This window comes from Phalacrocorax carbo, chromosome 1 (genome assembly GCF_963921805.1).
Source record: "Phalacrocorax carbo chromosome 1, bPhaCar2.1, whole genome shotgun sequence".
NCBI classification, from domain to species: Eukaryota; Metazoa; Chordata; class Aves; order Suliformes; family Phalacrocoracidae; genus Phalacrocorax; species Phalacrocorax carbo.
Genome location: NC_087513.1, coordinates 158,848,644 through 158,875,912, shown reverse-complemented (window position 1 = coordinate 158,875,912; position 27,269 = coordinate 158,848,644). Strand labels below are relative to the sequence as shown.

The window sequence follows — 27,269 nt, the reverse complement described above, 5'->3', positions numbered from 1 at the left end:
ATTTAGATGGTAAATTCTTAAACGATTTTGATTCAAAAAAAAAGGTTATGTACTATGATGCCATGTAGTGAATGCAAAATGTCCCTTCTAGCTTTTTCCCTACCCAGGTATTGACTAGTTGATAAGTTTGGTTAAGCTTTTGTCTGATCCTGACTGCTGATCAGAATAAAACCCAATGATTTGTAAGTTCAAAGGATCTAAAATAGGATAAAATTGAAGTGTTTTATGTATATAATGCACTTGTCCTCATATATAAGGCACTTGATATGCAATTGAATACTTCCAGATTATTTATAATTTCACTTATCCAGAGCCTCAGTCTTCTAAGAATGCTTAAGTAATTATTCAACAAAACCAAACCAAAACCAAAACACCAAACAACCCACAAAACCAAACAATTTGTTGTGGGTCAGCGCTTAAAACTCTAAAACAATGTATAATGTTCTCTTGCTCCCTTGTAGTTTTTCCTGCTTCTCCCAGCATATTCTGGCCAAAGATCCAGTAGCAGTGGAGCAGGGCACTTCAGGGTTGAGATGCTGCCATTACCTGTTTCAGTGACTATTATTTCTGGATAAAAATTTTCTAAGTATAGGAGTAAAACCTGCGTTTTGCTCCTAATTTGAGATGTGCTCTCCCAGGTTGTCAAGAGAATGTGAGAGAGATATTAGTCTAAATCAGGAATTGGAAGAAGTTCAGGCACAAATTGCTGTATAGGCTCCTTTCTATAGCCTCACTTCTGTATTTGTGTGGGCTGTTCTTTTCCTGTGATCCTTTCTGTAGTGCTTAATCACATTGGCTCTTTTCCCATGCTACTTTTAAGTCTGTTCGTAAGTTGTACATTAAGAACTGCAGGTATCTTAATTTCTGAAGCATCGATGAAACTCCAGAAAGTTTTACTCTTCAGTTTGTGTGAAAGAATTGAACAACTATGAAGTGCAGGCAGTTAAAATTTATGAAAGTCTGTATAAAACTGAAGTGGTGAAAAACATGTTTTTGTCATGTTTCTTTTGACATGGGTTTAGTTAGTACTAGCTTTTCAATAATAGGTATTGAAAAGAACCTGGTATTGCCACTTGCAGTATTGCTCAAACTGATATTGCATGGTGCATTCTATTACCTGCAACTTCATAAAAATGGATAAATAGCATCTAAAACCTTAGTTGCAAAGGGTGTGAACTAACAGCTGTGGGACACCAGAAGTATGTTTACTTTTTACTATTCAGAATCTCAAAATAGTACCCGCTGTGGAAACAAAGTATCCCTAACTTAATAGCACCTATTGAACTGCAAAGGCTTGCCCCATGATCTACAAATTTGACAGCTTTTTATCTTCCTGCCTTCTAAGGTCTTTTTAGACCTATCCTTCAGATGTGTCATGAGAATGTAAAACTATAGAACGAGAGTAGATTTTACTCTTACATGCAATTTTTATTTCATTGTCATCTAATTTGAGGGAAGGGTTGAAAACCTAACACCTACTCAAAAATGTGCCTGCTTTGTGAGACTCTTCATTGCTGCTGTTAGGTCCTTATCAATGCGATTAGAAATTGTTTGCATGCCTCTCCCTTCCTGCAACTAATCCAACCAATCCATGTGAGCATACTTCAGCAATTTCGATTGCTGCTGAATAGTGCAAAAGTGGTTAGGAGAATTATGATTAACATATCCTGATCCCAGCCTCGTGTACCAAATATGTACGCAAAACTTAGATTCTACAAAGCCTTCCTTGTCTTAGCACTCATCAGTCTTTGGTATTGGCCAAAGAACTGCTGTTTAGCTTAGTTGAGTGCCCCAGAGAGCAAGTAGTGCATAAAGGCATATTTAAGCAAAAGTTCAAGTCCCCTTATTTTCAGGGGACTGGCTCATAGTCATCTTAACTTCTAGAGGTCTGCTACAAAGAATTTTTCCTTCTCAACCTGAAAAGCTGTATGTATCTTTTCCAAACAGGCCATACTTTGATTTTCTTAAAAAATATTTTTATCTATATTGTGGCTCTCTGGGATCTTTAACTGCCTTGCATACAAGTGTGGTTGATGTGTAATTAGTATACATAAAAGGCGGAGGGGGGAGCAAAGTGTTCCTACGCTTGGTGAGTGATAGCAGTAACCCATGCATCTTGTCCAATAATTTAACCATGTGAGTTGTGATATATGAACTTTTATGTTCTGTAGCATATAAGGACTCACAAAGGCTCACTACCAGCCTGTCTAGTTTGCTGTTGAAACAAAAGAACAGTAAATTAGGGTTAGACTCTGCTTACAGAATTAAAATAGCAAGCCATTCAAGAGACTGATTCTGTTAGACTGAAATTGTTAGCATAATTGATGATGATTTTTTCAGGTACATGGTAACACTTAATAAGATAGATTAGATGATAGAAATTGCTCTGATGGGTTTGCCATAATTAGGCTTAAAACAGTGCTTATTTCAGAATTTCAGACTTGTAGCTTCTCGAGTTGGAGAGAATCTCCAGCTGGTGATAGTGTTACCAGAGGTGTGAGTTTGCTGGTGTTAAATCTCACTTCTTGCATGAAAATCATACAAGATGTGCTTTTTGCTTTATTTCAAGCTAGCCAGTGACTTGCCTAGGGTCCTGGCAGTTGCCAGGGATCTGGAAAAGCAGCTACAGCACAAATTGTCCTTATGTAGATACTGCATATTCTGCATTTCATGAAAAGAAGTCGAACTTCACTGTTCGCTGCATCCAATCTAGAGTTATTTTGCACGTGCCCTTTTACCTCTGGGATTGTAGAAGCCTTGAAAATACTTAGTATAGTTCTGGGTCGAATCCATTGTTACGCTGACTTATCCCATACCCCTCTGAGGGCAGCATCAGATATTTCATAGGAAACATAAGAGATGCACTAGCAAGCTTATTTACATGGCTTGGTCTTACCCTTATACTTAATAACTAGAGATTATTTTAGACTCCAAAGCACAAAGATTTATAGCCGTTTGGTTATCCCTGCCTGTAGGAACTGGATTTGGGCTCTAAATATGCTTCCCTATTACCTTACTGCAGCTTTCAGCCACACAGGTGCCCTGTAGCATGGGGTTCCACAGTCTAATAACATGTGTTGGAAACTGTTTTACTGATTTTTGTTGTTTCTTTAATTTAATGTTCTCTTGTACTGTTGCTGCATTCCTGCCTTCCAATCAACACTACTCTGTTACTTATGCTTGTATCATGTCCCTTTTTTGTGTGTCCACTTCAGTCTTTTTAAGCAAAAGGTTTCCCAGATCTTGCTGTTTTTAATTATCTTCTCCTGAACCTCCTTTCAGTCAAATGACTTTGGGGAGGAGGTAGGCATACTATATCTCTGTCACTTGACAGAGCAAGAGTAGGTCTACATTCCAGAAAGTGTAAATATTAGTTACACAGATGATAGAAGATTTGACCATTTCTATTGGGAACCATATTAAAACATTCCTTTCTGTCCCTAGAATAAAGCCTTTATAGACTGTATCTTCAAGTTGCAAGGACTGACGCACTCTTTGCCAGACGATATCAGCTGGTCTCATATTTGGCTTAATATAACAATTTTCATTAAACATACTGGAGACCAAAGGCTTGAAGAATTTTCTGCTATCCTAGAAATGTCAAACTTTCTATTCGGATCCTTAATTTTCAAGTTTCTGTACATTCATGTGGGAGAAAGGTGAAATTCACTGGTATGAATAAGAAATTATTTGAGTGTTGCTTTGGATTAAAATATTGTCTTATGAGATAATCATTACTAAATCTGTTTTCAAAATATTTGCTTGGTTACTGTACTTTTCTAGCTTTCAGACAACTAAGGTCCTGACTGATACCTGTATTAAGGTATCTTGTTCTGAGAGTAAAATTATTAGCAGTTATGCACAATGCTGTCAGATTTATGCTGCTCAGTTTTTCTTACTACTTTTCAGGTTGGGTAAAATCCTTTTTTTATTGTAAAAAATTAAAAGTGTAATAATCTGTTTTCTGTGATACTTATTACATAATGTTTGAGCAGCATAGCTCTTTTGAGGTGCTCTGTTATTTAAAATATACTGCACTGGAACTGTTGATAAGATAGAGGTTTACTTACGGAATCCCTTGACTAATAGTTTATGAAGATCTCCTGCTTATTTTTGCTAGTAATTAAAAAAAAAATTATCACAGCTATAGCTTATTTCAGCAGTAACAAAGGAATAAATTTTGTTCCTAAAGAAATGTGAGCTTAAAAAGGTCAAATGCCTTTACTCATAAATTACTTTGGTACTTGGGAATAATTCATTCAGTGCTTTTTTTGGTATAAATGAAATGGAGAAGACAACCTTTCTTGGCTTCAGAAATCACTACATTGACAGCTAAGTCTTGAAAAGAAAAATCTCCCCTCTCCCTCCGAACGAAGTGTTTTAATAAACGAAGTTATTGTCTACTGGCATTATTGGACATGTGGTCAGTTGTCATGTTCCTCTGGCCAACTGAACAAAGTTTGAACTTCTGTCTAATTGTTCCCCGCTGTTAGGCTACCCTGTCATGATCAAGGCCTCAGCAGGTGGTGGTGGGAAAGGCATGAGAATCGCTTGGGATGATGAAGAGACCAGGTGAGATGCTGTCCAAAAGCTTGCCTTGATGAATGCTGCAGTTACCAAAGTCCCATTAAGTCACTGTGAGCTGACAGTTGGGCAGATATGAAATGTTAAACAGAGAAATCAGATATTACTTGGTTTTTCTCCCCTTTCGTATAGTGAGCAGTATACTTCGGGAGTTTGCATGTATCTAATTTTTGCATAAACCGTACAAAACATGGCCCACTAATTTGAGTAAAAAACCAACACTTAGAACTGCCTTTAGTCCAGTGATAGACTGTAAATGTAGAATGTAAATAACATTTTGCTGTATGCCTTTCAGAATGCTGATGTATTAATTGTCTGTGTGTTAGGTAGAATACTTACTGGCCCTGATTCTCAAACATTAATGCATGCCATTAGTTCTGTTAAAGTTGATGAGACTGATTATTCATGGGTGGAAACACATACAGTGTTTCCAGAATGTGCTCTAATGAATTGCATACTTCTGTGTTTAAAATATTTGTCTCAGCAAACTGTTGTGCTTTTGCCTGTTTGAAACAACATTTGTTTAAACACACAGACATTCTCATGTCTCTTAATGGTTATCTGAATCCTGAAAGCTTCAAGATGCTTTGTTATTGAATGGAGAATTTTTACAATCCGTTCTCTGCTGATATTCTGGCAGTGAGGGAGCCTGGTTTCAACTCATGTGGCATTGATGTTACAGAAAAATTAGTTTTGGGATTTTTCAAAGACTTCTAATAAAAAGCCTATTTGATCCAAAATTAGATAACCTTCTAAATGTTTTCCTTTCCACACGGAGATAGCAGCACGTATGCTGGAACCAACTCAAAGTACAACTCAAATTTTTGTTACTTTAATTTAGTCACCTGCAAGACGTCCCCATCATATTTTTGTGTTCCGTATTAAATTGTTTGTCAAAACCAAAAAACTGGAAAAAAGGTCAATGAATGGCTAGCAGTTACATTTCAGATGTAAAGAAAACTTTTTTACACGTTGCTACCACCAGTCCATTTATGTTCAATTCTGAATAGGAAAAGAAGGTTTTGTGCATTAGAATGAAGATCTAGAATAACCTGCTTTCTTACAAGGATGCTTTTTTGCAACTGCTTTAGAATCCAAAACTGCTGCCTTGGTCTTGTTCAGGCAGCAATTGTATCTGTTGGACTTGTAGGGAAAGCAAAGGAGGTCGATTAAATTAACTGCTTAAAAATAAAAACCTGAATCTAAAATCGTGATTGCTAATTTGTTTTGGAGAAAAGTTGTGGTTATTGTGTAGAAAGTTAACCTGATGCAGCTGATTGGAATCAACGGAAGCCAGCTAGAGATGCTCTTTTTTGTACATTTGCATACAGAATTAATTTGGTAATCCTACTTTGACCCAGTGATATTTAGTGATGTTAGTTTGAGATGCTTGCCTTGTTTGTGGAAAGCCTTTGAAATACCCTTCAGCTCCTTATTTGCCAGCAGTGCTCTTAGCATAACTAACCAAAAGGATTATTTTAAGCCTTATCTTTACAGTGTAATTTTAATGTAATAATATCTAAAAAGTGCTAAGAGAAAGAACACCTAGACTAACAGATCAACGCTGGTTCCTGGTCCTGTATCAAGGAGGAATGCTTATTTTAACATTTACAGGTAGACAGTAGTGGAGGCAAAATTCAATTGGCAAAATACTTGTTGCAGAAAGATAAGTGAGACTGAGAGAACGGAAAATAGGAAAAGCTTTATTTTGCATTTACACATGAAATAGAGCATTTGGGTTTCTCTTATAGTCTGTCTTGAAGAAATATCTATGAGGTTGTAAAAGATTTGGTGTACGTGCCCACTGATCGTTATGGAACCAAGATTGTTCCTTTTTATGTGTCTGAAGAAGAACATCTGACTGAATGTTTTGAAGGTGACTTAATTTGTTACTGACAAAACAAACTATCTGATAGTTTTAATATCTCATGAAAAGTTGTTTACCTCATGTATTGCTGCTTCCAAATCCATGTAATCCTAAAAATAAACTAATTTTCAGCTACTGGAAGACTCGGAGAACCCAGTATCCAAATGGCCTCTTGTATTTCAGGGTTCATAGATGCAAGAAGAGTGTGAAGAATTGTTGATAATATTTTGATTTGTAAACTTGCTTTGGCTTTGTCACGTGGGGTTAATTCCAAATGCTATTTGGAAAAAAACTTTAGGTAAACTAATTTTGTTTCAAACATACTTCTGGATTTTTAGGATAGTTGAAAAGTTTTCCTGTTTCAACTGGCTATGCATAATATTTAAGAGAAGGCTTAAATATATTGTGTGGTGTGACATGGAAATAGCCACTGGAAATGGAAAACACCTATCTAAAAGACTTAATTGCTGCTGTTACAGAATTATCCACTGTGGTAACTTCCAGGTGCTTCATCACATCTCAAATATGCTAAATGATGAAATTTTTTTAGATCCTCTAAACATTATGATATTATTCCAGCTATAGCTAAGATTTCTGTAACTTTCAGTATTTCTAACTAGAAATACTAGAATAGTTTTACCACTGTTAGAATTTTTTTCTTGAAATAGCTCTTCACATGCATGTGACTGTGGATGGTTGCCATGTTGCCCCTGGCGCCTCTATCTGGGTAGGGCTGCTGCTTTGTTTCTTCAGATATGGATGCCTCCTAACTCTCACTTCTACTGCTTTTCTCCAAATTTTGGTCAAGTTTTAGTGTGGAATTTTGTGTAGAGTTCAAGCCACTAACCTTCATCTGAAATTAAAATAACCCTGTCTTCACTCTGATGTAATCCCTAGTCAGTTGTCTTGGTTTAGATAAATTGAATTTAGGATGCCCTTTCTTCACATAATAAATACCCACTTGAAATTATATTGAAAATGAAGTGCAGATTTCTGAAGAGCAGTTTACATTGAATTCAAGTTTGTAGGTTCTTCACAGCCTGAGAAGATTCTGCTGCTGTACGTATCTAAAAGCACTTCTGTCTTAGTGTAGCTGTCATCCCAGCTCCAGTATTGTGTGTGAAGAGCCTCTGTGTCTGCATCCCGGAGAGCCTGATCTGAAAGTGCTTACCAAATATAGGCAACATGAAGTTCATTATGAAGTACAACAAAACATGACTAGGGTAGGCATCTGAATATCTAGACATTTTCTGTATCATTCCTTCTTTGACTGTGGAGAAACTGAAGGCGCTCTTGCTTTCGGTATGCTTATAACAATTGTACCTGTAACTAAGTCTTTAGGCTTCATGGCTTCAAATGGTCTGCTGGCAGCTCTGAAAAGGAATTCACCTGAGGACTGTATCCTCTCCAAAGAACAGATTTAAACTTTCTGGCAGAGATTGTGGATGTGTTGTGTATGGGTCTTTGCACAAAAATATACTTACTGGCTTGTAGGTTCAGTATCAGAGGTCGTCATACAGGAACTACTGGCCCTTGTTTTAAACTCCATGGATTTGCAGATAGAAATTAGTTTATCTAGTTAATAGTTTCAGCTGCAAACATGATAATCTCTAAGTTGGAAATTTGTACTGAATTATCTTCTATCAATTCTCTTTTGAGAAATTTGGAGCTTTATGTCACTTCTACCCCCTACCCCTCTCAACCCCCCAGTTTTCTCAACTTCTGTACCTTTTTCTAGAGATTGAAATCTTGCATGCTTAGCGAGTTTCTACTTTGAAGGCTTCCAGCAAAGCAGTTTCCAGCAACAGATATTTAGAGAGATGAAAGATTTTGCCTTTTAACTTATAACAGGAAAATATAAATTGTCCCGTTATTTAAATTCTTTCTCGGTGCTTATGGCAATTTTGTGAGCTTAAGTCAAACATCTGCTCTCAAATTCCAAGAACCCCTTATAATTTCTCTTCTGTGGTCCTATGGTACCATGCTATGTTTACTTCCACTGTTCCACAATTATTGTTCCTCTTTGGGATGGTACAACAGGATATGTGGGAGAACTGCTAAGAAATCTGTTTTCATAGTCTGCAATAATTTTCTTCAGTTTCCCGCCTTACTTCAGAAACATCTGTTGGATTTTTTTCCTGATGTTGTGATCTTCCAATGGCTCTGGAGGAATGAGCAGTAGAACTAGAAGAATTTAACGTGGAAGAATATGTAACAAATGATTCTGAATGCCCTACCTCCCGAGGCCAAGGAAATCTGAAGTGTGCAGTATGAGAGGACAATGCTTTAAAAAATTGAACAGCATTCCCTATTACAAGCCTGTACACTGAGTTTTATTACCTTCCCAAAGCAGTGCGTTTGGCCTGTCAGACTGCTCTGCAAAAATGGGAATGTGTGGGTTTGGCATCCTTGGTCTGTCCTGAACAGGTAGGTGCTGTAGAAGTGTTCAGGTAAGGGGAAGAAGTCAATTGGATGAGTGAAGAACAGTGTATCCTAAAAAAACCCCAACTTTTAAGGCACAGATTTCCATGCCAGGTATGTGTGTAAACATATATAAAATTCTGTGTCTACGTTGTTTTAGTTTTTTAAACTTGGAGTCAAGTGGAAGCAATGGATTTTGGTTTTGTGTGTAAAAGCAAACATTTGTGTATTTATTGGTTCTTAACTTGTCAGTCATGATTTTAGAGGGTTTCTACTAGTTGTCAGACATCTGTTTTTTAAATGGCCTTTCTAATTCTGGCCTTGACAAGAAAACACTATTTCATTATTTCGTGATATTGCAAACTGAAATATTACATAATGACTGCAGTCTTTTATTAGTGTGTGGCTGCCTCCAAAGAAAGTTGTTGTTTTAATTAAAGCAGCAACGCTGATCTCTGAGCTGGAGGCAGAAAGTTGGCACGGGCTATCTCACTTCAGACAACCACAAGAAAGCTTGTGGCAAGGTCAGTAAATGCTTTGGTACAACTTCAGTGTGGATAAATTTACTGTAGGGAGAGAGGAGAACCTTTAAAGACATCCTGTTCTTCCCCTTTATAGAATCATGCATGTTTGAAGGCACCTAGGGACATCATGTCATCCAGCTTCATGCTCAGAATAGGATCAGCACTGAATCTGAAGCTGGTTTCTTAGGGCTTGCAAACCTCCAAGGATTGAGACTTCACAGCCTCTCTGAATAGCCTGCCTAGTTTCTTAGTTCTTTTGAATAACTTTTTTTCCTTATGTCCAGTTGGAAATTCCCTGCTTCAGTTTGACCACTGTCCCATTTTTCTGCTGTGCACTGCAATAAAGAGCTTGGTTCTGTTGTCTTATAAACTCCTCTTTCTGGAAGGCTGCTATGAGATGTCCACTAAAGCCTTGTTGTCTTTCAGGTTCCACAAGCCTGGCTGACTCTGCTGGTCCTGGTGCACTCTGGCCATCTTATTTGAGCTTATCAACATCTTTAAGTACTAGGGGTGTCCAAAATTGGATGCAGTATTTCAAATGTGGTCTAATGGGTGCCAAGTCAGGGGGAATAATTGCTGCTGTTGGTCTACTGGCTATGCTGCAGTTGATACAGCCCACTATTCATTTAGCTTTCATTATTGTCAGGGTGCACTGCTCGCTTGCATCACAGCCTGTTATCCACCCCAGGACCTCCAAGACATCTTAAGTAGCCAGTCAGTTCCACAGCCTGCATTGATGTGGGAGGTGTATGCGTTAGTCTGTGCTAGGTACAGGACTCTGCATTTGTTCTTGTGGAAACTAGTGAGGTGCTTGTGAGCCCGTTCCTCCAGACTGTCTAGGTCTCTCTGAAATGCAGCCTTGCCCTTGAGTACATTGATGACCCTGTTTTAGCATGGTCCACAGACTGGTGGCGGTGCATTTCAGGTCAATGGTAAAGAGGTTAAACTGGTTCCAGAATAATAGATTCCTGGGGAAATTCCCTTGTAGTGGATTTCAGGTGGAGGATGAGCTGCTAATGTTGAGCCCAATGATCTAGCTAGTTTTTTACCCACCTAGTTGTGCACCTACATAGACTGTAACATTCTACCTTGGAAAAAATGATGCTGTTGTCTTAAATTTGAGGGAGATATCTACTCTTTTGAGGGAGATATCTACTGTTGTCCTGTAATTCACAGGTGTAGTAATAAAAGACAAGCAGATTGGTCAAGCATGATACTATTGGTAAATGCGGTCTGTTCTCAGTCATTCTCATGTGTCTAGAAATAGCTTTTGGGAGACCTTGCTCCATGACTTTTCCTCAGAATTAAAGTGAGGCTGACCAGCTTGTAGTTCTCATGATTCTTTCACTTCCTTCTCAAAGGTGGGTGCAATGTTTGTCTTCCTCTGGTCATGAGTCTCTCCTGACCTCCAAAGCCTTCCAAAGATGACAGAACAGTCTCACAATGACATAAGCTAACTCTCTTAGCATCCCATCTGGTCTTACTGACTTGTATGGGTTGATTTCTCAAGAGATCCTTGATTTCATCCTCTTCTGCTACTGGTAATTATTCTTCTTCAGCCCATCTAATGTCTGTGTTGAGGAGTTCCCAACATCCATCTGAAACCTGAGGTCTTCTGTGCTGTTCCTCCAACAGGGAAGTTTGCCAGAGAGGTTTGTTTCCTGTTTAAAACAAAAAAACCAACTCCACAACACACCAAAAAACAAAACAAACAAAAAACCCCACCCAAAATACCACAACAGCAGGATCTCCCCTCCCAACCAGAAAACCACCCCTCCCCTTCCCAAAAAACCCACAGCCCCCAGATGCCCCCCAAATCCCCCCCTCCAAACACTCAGAGTCTCTGAGACGTTGAGTTACTTAAAGAAGAACTTGTCCACCTTGTCAGCTTGAGCCAGGTGAACTGTTACTGCAGTGCAAATTTATTACCCCTGCTGGCCTCTTCCTTGATCCAGACCTTCTGGCTCTCACCTTCTTGCTGTATATTTGACCTGCCCTTTCATAGAAAGGGCAAGCCTATGCTTAAGCCTTAAAGATTGGGTTAGCCGTTCATTGTAGCACTGCAGTTGTGTGATGTGTCCCGCCATGCTAGCTCTTCCAAGGATGTTGTTGCAGTTCTGTGTCTGCATGCAGGTTCCAGCTCCTGTGTGTTTCCTTGGCCACATGCCTTTATGTACAGCTGCTTGAGGTGGACCTCTTGATTTTTATTTTTTCTTTTTTTCCTTGATGCCTCTGGTCTTTGACTAGTGTGCCTCTCCTCACGGGTAGGGTGGGTGATGCTGGTGGGAGCTGCAGTGGTGTTGTCTCCCTGCTTTAGGCATAGGCTGTGGTAGCTTTTCAGCCCCCATGCTCCAAGCCCAACTTTTGTAAGGGCATCTGATGTGTGATGGGTACTCCTGCAGCTGGGGCTGTGGAGTCATCATGTGTGCTGTGAGCGGTGCTCCAGCTTACTGGCTCTGTGGCAGTGTGTGTCTCCAGGTGGCTGACCTGGGGCATGAGTCATCCTTGCAGCAGGCAGCTATGGGCCCCTTTTCATCATGAACCAGCCTATCAATCTATGGTAGACTTCTACCAAAAATATCTCCTGCCAAAACTTCTTAGCTGCTATTTGCTGTCTTCCTTGCATACTGAGTCAGCTGGTGGCCCTGTAGTGTGCAGTGCTCAATATTGTCAAATGGACAGTTTGTTCTCCCCCCCTTTTGGCCCCTTGCTCTGGTGCAGGTGGCTGGCACTGGGAGGCTGTGAAGGTGGTTGTGTTAGCCGGTGGTTAGTTACTGGAGTGTAGGTCTGTGCAGAGTCCAAGCTCAGGAATCCTCTGACCAGGGTGCCTCTACTTTGAGGTATAGTGTACAAGTATTAATGATGGTCTTCATACAGGTGAGGCACATCAGTCTGAGTGATTGTGTCTTGTCAGATGTCAGGGCTTGATTAAGCTGCAGACAGTATGTTGCTTGTAAGGTAAACTGCACCTGGGCCCAGACAGTAAGCTCAGGTTTCCTGGCCCCAGGTTCCCCTGCACTTCCCTTCTGAGGTTAGTGTGGGCAGGACAGTTGTGGACTTGGCTGCACATATCAGTATAGTTGTGCTGTGTGGGTAGCATCTTCCTTGCAGCAAGGCTCTGTAGGGCTGTTGCTTGGTGAAAGGATACTACTTCAAGTACCAATTTTCCTACTCTAAACAGGTTGGTTTTTTTTAATATTCCTAAAGACTCAGATCCATCTCTGTTTGGTTAGTATGATCTTCTTAAGGTGAAGTGTGTTTATAGTAATTTTTATTACAGAATAAATGCAACTGCACAGATTTGTAAGATACAAACAGGGTCAGAATACCTGAGATAATCATTCCTGTAATACATAATTTAAACAGATTTACAGATGTATGGATTAGATAATTAGGCACCTGACTTTTTTTAACAAGTATTGCAGTTTAGATTTCTAATTAGCACATACTTCAATGAAGGAAAAAGTCAATTGTGCATAAAACTGTCTGATAGAATGTTTACAAAAGGAAACAAAGCCTTTGATATAGGAGTTAAAATAGCTCTAAATCTGTTTCAGTAAGCTCAAACACTGTGTATGGCTGTTTGTTATCTCACTTTGTTTTGTTGGACAGGTTGGGTAGCGTACAGAGTCACAAATTTTGATGTCCCTTTCTCTTTATTAATACAGTGTATTGAAATTAAATATTAATTTAGGAAAGATTGTGTATTTACTATAAATGCTCAAAATTATAGCATGTATCATTTCACAATCTTGAAAGAAGGTGAAGAAATACCTTTAAACATACACATATATACTGTAGATTTACCTATTTCATGGTTCTATTGCCTGGATTTTGTAGAATTCAACAAGATTCAAGAGATGGAAAACACGGGAACTTCAACTCAGTTGTGCCATAGTTCTTATCTGGGGCACAAACATCGGGGCTACTGCATTTCAGTAGCCAAATCTCACAGAAATTTACCCCAGACTTTCCATATGTATCAACATAACTGGGACTTCTAAGCCTGTAGAACTGTGGAGCCGTTGGGTCCCGGCATTATGGTGTGTTTCACCCTGAGAAAGCTGTATGTGAAGATATTTGTCAGCAGTTATGCCCCATGGGAGTAGTCTTTCTGCCATGAAAATAAAGTCAATAAACATAGTATTGTATAATCTTTACTTGTTTGAGTAATTACATATATAAAAGAGAAAATAGAGGGAATTCCATGGAATGTGCAGAGTAACAATTATACTTTAATGCAGGGGAAAAAACTAGTACTACAGCTGGTATGCTCTATAAAGTGAGGTATTGCATCTTCATGTTGTGTGTTCAGCAATTTGAATTGACAAGGTCTGCAATATTATAGCTACAGTTTTTTCATCTAATTAATGTGTAAGCAACCTCTGTTTTTCTTGAGTGTTAAGAGGGCTGTGTACACTTGAATAATGGTGAGCTTCACCTTTACTTCTGTATAAGTAGTAGTTTGTAATTAATGGTTTTGAAAATTTGATTACTTTATTACTTTTGCAGAATAAAATGCCAACAAAGAAAATTCATGCAAATAATTGTTGGAAGTGCCCAGACTTCTTAAACACCCTGAAATTTTCTGTGCTTTATGTAATTTTTTTCATCTTTGTAAGAAGAGAAAAGAAAAAAGGGGTGCTCCTTAAAGAATCAAATGCAAACAGTAAAACTTGGTTTTTAGATGGGTGTGTTAATTGATGAGAACTCCCGGATGACTGGGATGAATAAATGTTCCGTCTTTTTGTATATTTCAGAACTTGACTGAACTTCTAAAATACAGATTCTTCTTTTTTTGTTTTCATTATTTAAGGGAAGGCTTTAGGTTTTCATCTCAAGAAGCTGCTTCGAGTTTTGGTGATGATCGCTTACTGATAGAGAAGTTCATTGATAATCCTCGTCACATAGAAATCCAGGTTTGTATTATTATTTTTTTTAGTGGTGTTGTTTATTATTTAGTTAATAAGATCTGAACTCCTAAACTAATAAAAGTTCAAAATGTTTCAAACACTCTGCTAAAAAAGGCCTAGAGTCATGTGTTTTCCTGTGTCTTGGGCCATTGCTCAAACTACATGGCTATCGTGCACAGTACAGCCTTCCTGTTTTTATTCTCTAGCCTTTCTTTAGCAGGAACACAATGAAATGCGTTCAATTTGTTGGGGGGTGGGGGGAGGAATCACTGTAGGCATCTGTCCTGAGGGCTGGAGCTTGAACTCTGGATCCTGATTGCAGTGCTTGAGCGCAGCAGAGGGTGTAGGAGTTCAAGTAGTGCTGTGCTTAACGTTTTTCTTGCAAGCTCTAGGTGCTTTTGTCAGTATTTTGGATTCTATTCTGAAATATCTAATGCTCCCTGGGAACTCAGGAGGATTTGTGTCCTATTTTGGGCAGTTTGTGGTTCAAAATCAGGTGTATTCTCCTTAACTTCTGGATTGTGACCATTTATATTGTTTATTGGATCTAGTGTTAAGCCAGATGTGCTAATGCAAAACAAGACTTGTTTGTTTTGGACACAGCCTTTAGTGAAATCATTATTTTAAAATTTGTGATGTATTTGATCTTATGTAGGCAACTAAATTGTGTTTGTCAATAGCCTTGAAATAATCTTTTCTGACAAGAAATCCATGTGGAGTATGTCAGTTTCCTCAACAGAAATGCCATTTATTTGTGTCCAAAATATAAAGTGTTTCTGAGTTGTGGCATCTTTTCTTTTGAAGTGAGAGCCTGAAGTATTTTGACAGTAGCTCAACTGAATGGACCAACAACAATAAATTTGATAGTGTGGGATGATTTGTAAGAGAAAAATATTTAACATCTTTTATCTGCCAGATATGTGTCCATTCAAACCTGATACTTCCTATGTTTTTTATTTATTTTAAATTTCCATATAAAACTTGTCTGTGCACAGGCTAACTTATTGCATATGTGAAATGAAGAAACAGTCTGTAAGAATGAAATTTAAACCCCAACCTATTCTCTTTTGAAGGCTCACTGGAAGGTATATAGTGAACACTTGGTTTCAGCATTAACCTTGGGTTACAAAAGAGGGCAGATTATTAGAGCTTCTTCATATATTCTCTTGTTATGGCTAATACTTTTTGGCTACATTTTTTTTTTTTGAGATTTTTTTTGTATGTAAATCAGTACACCTTAAAGATCTGTTCTTTTCAGTGCTCACAGATTTGGGAGCTTCAGCAGCTTTCTACTGCCTCTTTGATGACTAAAGTTAGACGAGATTGATTCCTCCATACTTTCATGAGTTGGGGGCAGATTTTATATTGTCTTGATTCCTTAAGGTTTAAAAAAAGCTACCTCAAAAAAATTAGGCAGTACTGTATTTAAGAACAGTAAAATAATTTCACCTAGATTAAACAATATATTTGCCATTAATAATTTCTAGTTTTATCATAAATGTACAATGAATGCTGTTTTCCTTACACACACATTGATGGTACCTCTTAACAACATCATAACATATCATTTTAACTTCATGTTCTAATCAGCTTTAGGACGTTGACCTTAGTTCATTTTCAAACTGCTAAGTATTCAAACAAGTTGAGACCAGATGCCAAATATTTATTAATTTAGCAGTAACTTTTAAATAGAACTTTTTTTAACATTCTCATATAGCTCCAAAGCATTGGTACTTAAAATTGTTAAGTAAGGGGTTTCCTGTGTCTAGCTATAAAACAATCACTTTGTAAAACATGAGAAAAGACTAAAACAATTAACAGGAAAATAGAGTCCAAATAGACTTTAAGCTTGAACTGATTTGAAGTCTTGTTCTCCTGAAATATCTGATATAAAGGACCTGAGTTAAAGTGAGAGTACATGGAATGTCTAACTATTACTTGGCTAAATAGGAATCCTGCAGCTGGAAATAGAACTTAGCTAAATTATGTGGGAGAGGTTTCAATATGCTATATTTAATTATTTTGGCAAGTAGATGTACATAGTATATACTAATGATCATCTAATCCCACAAAACAGGACACTTTCTTTTAGGAATATTTAGGAAAAAAGCTGTAGCCGTGACATGCATTTTTAGTGAGATGTGTATTGGAATCTCATGTCATCTCAGCTGATGTTTCAGCATTCTGTAAATGTCTTTTGAAATTTAATTATTTTATCAAGTGCCTCCTTTAGTTTCTGATAATGAAAACAGTGGATCCAAAAATAAAAGGAAAAGCCTAACACTAGATGTTGTTTGGCTTGCTCTATTTAGAATTACATTTTCATAGCAAATGTTCATGCATGTCTCTTTTGAGCCATATCAACTGATAATGGAAAAACATTTATTTTAAGATCCAGATTGCAGAAATTAAGTCGGGCACAAGAAATGTCCTGAAGTACAAGAAAATATTTACTAGTTGGCTTGAAAAATATTTTATTATCCCCTTCAGGAAAATACAGAGAGAGAGAGAGAAGCACAGGATCTAATTTTTACTGAAATATTCCAGGACTTCTTGGTTTGGTTTGTTTTGGTGAGGCAGAATTCTGTGGAACGTTGTAGGCTTCCTAGCAGTGAAACAAATGCTCAAAAGGAATCATTCTGCTTACAGGACAGCAATATTTTTTCCATCTGAGTACCATGCTATGCTGTAGAGGTACTGTTTTAATATTAAAAAAAGAACAAAACCAAACAGACACACAAACAAAATTGTTTTCCCAAATGAGTTTCTGTAGACATACGTGATTTTTAGTTCTGGATTGGATGAGTTAGGACTTGGGTAGGAGGTTGCTTTAGATGCTGCTTGGGTTAGATGACCAGAGTCATTGATCATGTAGAACATTTTGGAGGGGATTTTCCCCCTAGAAAGCCCCATAAATTTATGGGAGTGCAACAGAATTTCTGAGGGAAAGATAAACCTGATCCTACAGAGTCCAGAGTACTCTGGGTCTGATGCTGCACAGTGCATGTGAGTTGTCTTCATGAGATCAGTGCCTTGTTTCAGTCACATCTACCCAGATTATTCACGCATCAGCAAACATTGGTGTCATAGATGCAGGAATTCATCTTGCTTAGTGTCATACTCGCTCTGTGGTGCTAAAAGGAATAATAAATAATACAGATTCATTGTCACAAATGTGAGTAGATACGGTTGAGTTCATGCAGTTTGAGGAAGATTGTCTCCTTTTTTTTATCATGTCTGTTTTCAGTGTAGAACTGTACTATTAAAGAATGAAGCATGAATATTGGCACTGGTTCCCGCAGGTCAGAGCAGGAAGATGGACAAGAATGGATTAGAGGGAAAATTCTATAAGGAAGAAAGGGAGCAGGTGTGGTCTGCAATGAAAGAAATTGTTCCAAGAATAAGTGTATAAGAGTATACATCATAAGATTGGAAGAAGTCTACCTGAATCCTCAAAGCCAGTATCCTGCTATTGTAAATTGCTGCACCACACAGTCGATTTCGTAAAGGGATAGAGTTCCTTTTCGTACTTTTCCTTCCAGTTTGAAGTTGCAGAATCAATTGAGAGTTCTGTTATGCCAAACCTTGTGTTTTTTCTAATGTGTAATTTAGGTAGTTGAATCTATACACTTGACTGTATGTTTAACTCTTCCATGCACTGAAGCTGCAGGCAAAAACTGCAGCTGGCAACTGATTTTTGAGAAATTACTTGAAACTACAGCTTTAATTTCCATTGAAACTATTGAAGAAGTAGCAAACTTTAGTTGTCTTGATAAAAGACTGCAAAATCTCAGAAGATGGCTACTTTGTTGGAGACGGTGCTGTGGTTTGCCTACTGAGAAGGCTCCATTAGCCATTGTTTATGAAGACTTCTGTGTGTAATTCAGGAGCAAAATTTGGCTTCCTTTGAGATTTTTCTTGCCTTCGTTGACACAAGATATTGCTTAACGATATACTTCTGAGTAATTTCAGTGTACAATACAATTTTAAATGCTTGAAAATGTATTTATAGTCTTCAGTCTTTTTATTTCTGATTTCTGAACTTCTGGGAGCTTCTCGCAAATTTAAGTGTTTCGTTGCCATATATACACTCTGTATAGAGGGTTTAAAATAATTGTGTTCAGAATTTGAAGGAGTATCAATTAGTATTTCATAAACAATTCATTATCTACACTAGCATTTTCCCCCAACCTTTATTTCTGGATTGGAAAAAATTACTTTTAAATTAAACTAATAGAATGCTGCATAATAGTATAACTGTTGGACATAACTGTCAAAAGGACATATGTATAGCTCTCTTTGTTACTAGCAGTCTGTTATTGTTTCAGGTTTTGGCAGATAAACATGGTAATGCCTTGTGGTTGAATGAGAGAGAGTGCTCCATTCAAAGGAGAAACCAGAAAGTCGTGGAGGAAGCACCGAGGTATGAATACTAGACTCTTGATGCAGCTTTGTAGTTCGTGAAAGCACTTTTGGAAAGCTGTTGATTTTATTTATTGTACATATGCAAGTAAATTTTATTGTATTATAAGTCAGAAAATAAATATTTAAGTTGTAGTCATTTGACTGTAATGCAGTTTTGAGGTTGTACTTGAGGGTGTTTTGCTCTTGCTTAATGATGTCTTTCTGTAAGAAGAAAACAGGTGTTGCAGTGTTAATTTTTTTCATGGTCTTGTATAAAATGGATATGGATCTTACCAATCAAATATATGTGGTATGTGAGATGGCTTTCTTAATATCTGAGATTTTTCCTTTTCTTTGCCATTTGACGTTTTGATTTAAGAGTAAAATAAAGTACAGAATAAGTATTCATTTTACCACAGATACAGATATCTGACTATATTACGGTAATTCTGAGAGGGCCAGATAATTCCCTTTTTTTCAATTTGACATGGAACAGGAAGTACTAAATACTCTGCACCACTTCTAGTACCTTTCGTGGTAGTGAACTACAGATGTAGGTGTCCACTAACTCAAAAGTACTCAGTGATCTTAATCCCACTAATTTCAAATGAAGCTGAAATACATTGCTGCCGTGCAAGGTACGGTCTTGCTGTGTTTTCTGTTGCTATGGCACTCATCAGAGAATATGTATAGAAAAAGGCAGAAGGAAGTTCTGATTTCAGAAAACCCAATATAGGTATATCACTACCTGTGGGAATTCCCTGTGTAATATATTCACCAGCTGGGATGGGTTTGCTGTGATTTTATAGCACAGAACTACGCGATGCAACAATTTAGTATGTGAGGAAAAGCACATCATTCAAATGATGCTTATTTAGAGGCAGCCTCTAAGTTAATGTTGGATCATAATTGTGGGACTGGCACTGTTTATGGCCTAGACTTTAAAATAAAAAACAATGTTTAAAACAAAGGCTACAAACCCACTAATAAATGCTTAAATAGCTGTTGTTGCTTCCTGGTAGTGTGTGTGGATTTCTTGGAAGCCTTATGCCTAAAGATCTTACTATGTTTTTGTTCGTGAAGCATGAAGGCTTCAGGTCCTGATATAATGTGTGTGCAATTATGTATGCCTAAGCACTTGAGAGGAGAGTCTTTTGCCTCAGAAGTACATGTAAGGTGCTTCCTACCACTACTGCCTGCTCATTCTCCACGCCTATGGTCAATTAAAGGACTGATACCTCTTTCTCTCACCAGACAACTGTGATCAGAATGTTTTCTTTAATCAGAAATATCAGCCTTTTAACTTTCTTGGGCTTCTCTGTTGGAGTTGCCAGTAAGTTTTCTCATATCTTCCTATAACTCTACAAGAGAGTGTGGGCAAGTCAATAGATTCCAAAATTTGGCACGAAGTCTCTTCTTCCTTCTTACTGTTGAATGTTTTAGACTCTGCCAGACTTTTACTGACAGCTTTGGAAGCTTTGTCTGCCTTACAGCCACTTGCAGCTGGCTGCAGAACCCATTTATTTACAAAAGGTTACAAAGACTGTTGCAGATAAGTAGGGCACTAACTTTTGTGAAACACTGTAGAGACCCTAAAGCCAAAAGTTAGCCCTTCCTGTGAGTGCTGTTTCAGTTAGTCTCGTTGATGAATGACTCCTGGAAACATCTTTTCTTATGTGGCTGGGTGGAGGAAATATGAAGTCCTCAGTAGTCCTTTCTCTGATTTTTAAATGGTAGCTGCCATTAAGAGCTCTGAGATAGGCTGAAGCTTTTTCCCTCTTCTTGCATGAAGCCCAGGAGATAGTGATGCTATAGGCTAAAATGTTTGTTTGTCTTTTCACAGTTTAGGGTTTTTGACTCTGGCCTCCTCTCAGGCTTCTTGATTTACTTTTTTCCTGTGACAAAGTTCTCTTAAGTACCTAGTTTGAGACTGATTGTTATGGGCCTTTTGGCTTTGAGAATCATCTCTATGATTTTTCTTAAAGCTACATCTGCAGCCGTTGAACTTATCCTTATGGGATCATTTTGTGTTGGAATGTCCTGGAATGTCCTGTTTTTTCCAGTGAAGTTCAGTCTCTTGTAAAAAAACATAAGTCTCTTGAGGAGGGAAAACTCTTTAGTTTGCACCTTGATGAGGTTACAGTAGTCAAGGGAGCCCTGGTATTCACGGTGGTCAGTCGCCCAGTTTCAAATAGGAGACCGACAAACTTTGCTTATACACTTTTAACAGTCAGTTGTCCTATTCTGTCTGTTCTGGGAAGCAGAAAGTAAGACACATCTGATCCTCGCCAATTTCTTAGTTAGTGCTGGGCAAAGTTAGTGCTATGCAAAACTTCCAGTGATTTACAGTAACTTTCTTTGCTTCTAGCTTCACATCTTTTTGGAAGATGCTGTTGGTTTATCATTCCACCACAGAGGCTGAAATTTAAACAGATGAGTAACGCTTAATAGTCTGTTGTTGTTCCTTAGTTCAGTTTCTGTTCCTTCTCTGCCCAAACTCTTTATTCATTTTCAGAGAAAGTTGATATGAGATGGTGTGCTTTGAAAAGAAAAAAGGTGAAGGTGGTGTTGTATTTTCCTGTCTGCTAGAGTGATTAATAATGGATTCTTCCCCATGTGGGGAAACAAGGCCCATAAGCTTATCAGAAAACCCACTGATCCTTTAGGATCAACTGGAGTTCAAAGCAGTGCTCTTAAACTTTATTTTGGTGAGAGCAGGTGTCCTATCTAGCTGTTTCATAACCCGTTAGAAGCTTTTTAAAGCCCTTCAACTTTTGTCTCACCACTTGGGTGAAGGGGTGTCTAGCTGTTAAGAGGCACTTGGCTATCTGCACTATTTGATGCCCAAAGTTAAGATTTTGGAATGTTGTTATGGAGAAGTGCCATGCAAAGGCCCTTCCACTCACCGTGATCATCTGGCACTATCCTTAGCAGTCAAAGAGATTAAACGTTTGATCCTCCATGGAATACCATTTAGAATCATAGAATCATTTAGGTTGGAAAAGACCTTAAGATCGAGTCCAACGTAACTAACCTACCTACCTAACCTGGCACTGCCATGTCCACCACTAGACCATGTTCCTAAGCACCACATCTGTGCATCTTTTGAAGACCTCCAGGTATGGTGACTCAACCACTTCCCTGGGCAGCCTGTTCCAGTGCTTGACAAACCTTTCGGTGAATAAATTTTTCCTAATATCCAATCTAAACCTCGCCATGCGCAACTGGAGGCCATTTCCTCTCGTCCTATCACTGGTGACTTGGGAGAAGAGACCAACCCCCACCTCGCTACAACCTCCTTTCAGGTAGTTGCAGAGAGCGATAAGGTCTCCCCTCAGCCTCCTCTTCTCCAGACTAAACAACCCCAGTTCCTGCAGCCACTTCTCATAAGACTTGTGCCTAGACCCTTCACCAGCCTCATTACCCTTCTTTGGACATGCTCCAGGACGTCAATGTCTGTCTTGTTGTGAGGGGCCCAAAACTGAACACAGGATTTGAAGTGTACTCTCTATCATATCTCAAAATGCTGAGCTTCAGGACAGTGGGTGTTAAACCTTCTCCCTACATTACTTGTCCAGGAAAGGCCTGAAAATGATGGAACAGTGCCCTGCCATTGTATTCTGTACTAGCATGTAAGATCTGTATTAGCATGCACAGTGAGCAAGTCCTTAGAACTTGCTAGCTGCCTGCTTATTCTCTGTTGTTGTCTCTTTTTCTCCAGCGATTTCATGTCCTTTGGGTTAAACCTTAGCATCCAAGACTTTCAGAATAAGCTGATTCTTAGGACAGTCTCTCAACAATTTCCTAAAATTTCCCTGAGTTTCACCTCAGGCAGGAAATAATTTGTATATTATGGTTTTTTTTTTCTTCCTAGCTGTATATATTTAGAGTTGAGATTCTTATCTATCCTAGATGTTAGTTTTGTGGTGTCTTTTTAAATTGAATTATGTTCTTTCAGTTTCAGTTCAGAGGACAAAAATGTTTCTTTTTCTGCCTGTGACAAAAAGATCTAAGAGGCAGGAGATTTAAAAGGGAGGCTAGTTTACCAGTAAGTGACTGCATTAGAATGCAAGTGAAACAGTTAAACTATTTTTGACCTTTTTTGCATGCCCCACTGTTAGCTTCTCTCAGGAATGTTTCTGTCCTTGGAAGGTGCACAGACAGCAGCTTCTTTCACTCTCTCTAACGACTAAGCTCTCTCTGAAAGATCTCACTATGATGCCAAGTACTTCTGGATCATATTCCAAATTAACTGCCAAGGTGCTCCTTGAAGCCACCGACAATTTGTGTATAGGCAAGAACTTAGGATATGTTATTGAACTAGACTTTATGTACAAGCTCTCCTTAGAGTTGTGCTGCATGTATGTGTATCAGACTCTAGTCTGATGATTACTAGCCTGATCAGTCTAGAAATCCTTGAAGGATTTTGGGTTAAGAGAAACAGAGTCTGTTCTGTGTGACTGTGTACATGATTCATAGGTGGGCACAGTTTAGATGTGGGGGAAAAACTGTGTTCTCGAATACTTTAGCATATTTATGCTCATTGTGTGGTAGTATATAATAGGTATCTCAAAGGAAAATGCTTTTTGTAGATAGGTAATTTTTTTTTTTAAACAAACAGTATGCTTAACTATGTCCTAAGAGCAGGTAAATTGATATTTAGAAAATGAAGGTACTGTTCTCTCCCAGTGTAGTAGTATCTTCTGAGGAAGAGTAAATGTTCATGATTTTTTTTCTTGTCTAAGCTGAGCAGTAAATGTCCACTGACAGTGTAACGGTCTACTTTTCAAAATCTCAACCTTATCCATGAGTGAAGGTGTTGGAGATATTTTGGGAAATATTATCTGTTGAGCTAGAAGTGGAGAGGTAACATCTTGCCCATGTCGTCATCTCTCTAGATGTAGAAACAATGGAACAAAACAGTTGTATTGTTTTTGATGAACTTTAGAATAGCTTAAAGAAGGTCTGACAAGTGAAATGTCAGGTTTCATCTTTTTTTTTTTTGTGCTTTTATCTTGCAAATCCTTTTTGTTTTGCACCCTTCATGCTGCCATAGGAGCTATTTGTTTGAAAGAATAACAGGTATATGTGTGAGAAAAAGATTTGAAGAAAATCAAAGTAGAAGTCAGGTTTAAAATGCTGTGTTTTCAGGTGATGCCTAATTAGATTGGAGAAGAGTAATTTTAGTTGTAAAAGGTGCATTGTTAAAGAAGGGAGAAACAATGTATGCAAAAGGTAAAGCAGCAGAGGGGAGTAGGAGAACTTTGGTTAATTAACCTAGCTGGTTGCAGGGATGATCTAGTCATTTAGAGCATAAAACTTAACCACGTGGCAGAGATCAAATTTAGCAGTGTGACACCTCTGTTCCATTCTTTGGCTACAGCAGGAGGAGAACAGAGATCTCAGATGTACATGTAACAAACATAGCGAATATACCACTGTAATAGGGGGGAGTAACTGTCTTCCCTCTGTATGAGAAATAATGGTTATTCTAGAAATAAAGTATGAAGCAGGTATTGAAAAGGTTCTGTTCTTCATAAGTCACTAATAGACCTTTCATGATCCAAGCGCTGCAGAAGCTCTAAATTGAATTATAGTGTTGGTTTTGTGTGTTATGCTCTTATTCAATCAAAATAAGAAATATTATGAAACTCTTAAATATCCAGTGCCTATTTTTGATAGGTATGTCAATTTTGCACATCTTTGGTTTTTCATTGATCTCATGTAGGATCTGATAGCGTTCTTGGGATCAGGCTTGACGTCCTTCTCCTGTTGATCCTGTTGTTTGCCAGGAAGGAAATTTTTTCCAAAATTCTGAAGATGCCTGCCCTACTGTCCATCAGAATCTGCCCATGTGGGTACTGGACAGACAGAGGTGCTAAGTAACGCTTTTCTTACAGAGGAAAGGGTTCTATTGTCTCCCAGTTTGTCTAGATATTTCTGTACTTTTTGTGTCATGTCAAATATGGTTTGTTGTGGCAGAAGCCTCTAGCTCTTCTGTGAGTTCAGGTCTCAGCGAAAAACCCCATAGTACTGAAAGGTAAGTCCTGACCCAGCGTTGGCTTCTGTCCAAGTGCAGTCCTGGGTTCCAGATGGAGCTTCACTGACTTTGATGGAGCCACTTCAGATACATGGAGGCCCCTGATTGTTTCTTTGTAGAGTTAGGACTCTCTGTTGAGGGTACCTCAAGAAATACGTAACATTTGGTATTTTTGTTTTAAACAGTAACTTAGAGGTAGGATAGGAATGACTTCCTATTCCCTTAAAAATATTTTAAAGTGATAGCTGAATTATGTCCCGAATGTAAGTGACTGCAGAAATATAATAAGCATATTTGTAAGCTCATATAAGATGAACAGCTACATGTTGTCTTTCACTGATCTTCAGCGTATCAGGGTGAGGGGCAACCAGTTTCACAGCTTTGATGGAAAGCTGCAGAAATCTCTCCAGCTCTAAATTAACAATCTGCATAGGTTAATCTAAATCTGGTTTTGCAGTGCAGAGTAACAATGGAATATGTACCTTCCTGAGTCTTTCAATTCACTGGGCCAATGGAAGTGGCATGTTGCTCTCCTAGAATGAGAAAGCTTGGCATTTGGGCAGTGTTCTTGGTGGCTCCCAAGGTGGATCTGCTCTTTGGGTGCCCTTGAGTGTGTCTAGGATTTGTGGAAAGGAATGAATGCAGTTAACAAACACGGATAACTGGTCTTCAGCATACAGTAAAGCTGAGAGAGAAATTACAGGATATGAAGGTCATGTCATTATATTGTTGACAGTGTTGTAGTTAAACACTACGAATGTCTAGATTGTCATCATTGCAACCTTACTCACCTCAGAAGCCCAAATAATTACATCATTAATTTCCAAAACTTCTTTATTGCATAAAATATCGATGAAACAGCCACGTTGTTTGAATTGAGTCAGAAAACAAATTCCCCTTAGGCCTCCTGTCTTGTGTTTTGGCATTTGTATTTCCATTGGATGGATTTTTTTACAGTTTTTTGCCTTATATAGATATTAATATATCTATTATATATAATATAAATATATATAAAATTTCCCTTATATGTTAATAGATATGCCTTCTAAAATGTAATTGATTTGTATGTGTTTATTTTCATTTAACTACATTATTACAGATTTCAGTGTTCTAAAAAAGTTGTGTTGTGTAATTTTGTATTTCAGAGATCACTTATTTATCCTGAATTTCCTGTACATTAGCAGTAATTGCGAAGCATGCAGTACATCTATTTAGGAACAATATAAAAGAGAGAACATGCCAAGACTGTCAAATGTATGCCTTTAGAAACTTAAATAATGCTGTCGTCTTTTGGTGGTAGTTTAAGCAGAAGATGAAATGATTTAATTATTTTTTTAAATTAAAGAAAGGCATTGTTTCTGTATTGTAGCACTTTTCTAGACCCTGAAACTCGAAGAGCAATGGGAGAGCAAGCAGTAGCTCTTGCCAAAGCAGTAAAATATTCCTCTGCTGGAACAGTAGAATTCCTTGTGGACTCCAGTAAGAATTTCTACTTCTTGGAAATGAATACTAGGCTTCAGGTAAGAAAAACAGCTCTTCAGATTGAGAAAAGTGTTATTTAAAAAAACAGAACATAACCTCCTTCCATACTTAAGGGTCTGCTCCTGCAAAGACTTACACATAACTAACTTGACGCATGTGAGCACTTCCCACTGAACTTAAAAGATCTGCTCATTTAAGTGAGGCTGCATATACAAAACTTTGCAGCAGTGAGCCCTTACACAGCACTCAAGTAAGTGTTTGGAGCTTTTGCTCTTTGTTACACTTGACCTAAAGACCTTGCAAGAGGTCACTGTTAAGTGCCACTGTGAGTTCACAGTAAGTGGCTAGCCACTGTGCTCTGATGCTTTTCCCCACTGGGTCCCTGAGGTTTCTTTTTTCTTTTTCATACTTTGATGATCGCTTGCTGAGTTTCTCTAGGAGGGTGATTAAAACTATATGTGTATATCAGCAATAAAAACACCAGCAATCTGCATATGATTGAAATTGTGACTGGAATGCAACTGTGTAAGAAGCATGCTGACATGGTGTAAGATTTTTGTAGCAACACATGTAGTTAGTAGTAGGTGTTATAATGCACACTGCAAATGAATGGACAAATGGTGTTTTATGGAAAATCCCCTCTGTCTGTTATTTGACTGTTATAATGCATTTCTGGTCATAATCTAAGAAAACAGGCACATAAAGTCTGGATACCATTCTCAAAGATGGCAAGACATTTCAACTTGTAATCAAGTAAATTCCATCATTGTTTTTTTCCTTTTCTCACTTTGTTAAATAATGCCAGAAAAACTGAAATGTAGAATCAAGCAATAGAGTGATGTAGCTAAAACAGAATAAGAAGTTGACCTCATAATTCAGACATCTTTGCATGACTTTGTATAACGGCTGGATAAATTTATGCTTTAGGTAAAGTAGTGAGAGAGGATTTGGGGTACAAAGCCGGAGTAGGAGTGTTGCAATCTTCCCCTGCAGCAGGGCAAGACTGCTGGTAAAATTTGCCTTGCCTTGCAGGA

The 27,269-nt window shown here is 38.1% G+C and overlaps 1 protein-coding gene across 2 annotated transcripts in view; it reads left to right on the top strand.

Moving 5' to 3' along the window:
• Window positions 1-27,269, top strand: part of PCCA (propionyl-CoA carboxylase subunit alpha) — a 293,280-nt gene that overhangs the window by 92,294 nt on the left and 173,717 nt on the right. For both annotated transcript variants that reach the window (XM_064440630.1, XM_064440629.1), the window contains exons 9-12: window positions 4,494-4,572; window positions 14,213-14,315; window positions 18,638-18,732; window positions 26,123-26,273. In XM_064440630.1, the coding sequence (XP_064296700.1) occupies window positions 4,494-4,572; window positions 14,213-14,315; window positions 18,638-18,732; window positions 26,123-26,273 (428 nt within the window). The remainder of the gene's footprint in view (window positions 1-4,493; window positions 4,573-14,212; window positions 14,316-18,637; window positions 18,733-26,122; window positions 26,274-27,269) is intronic.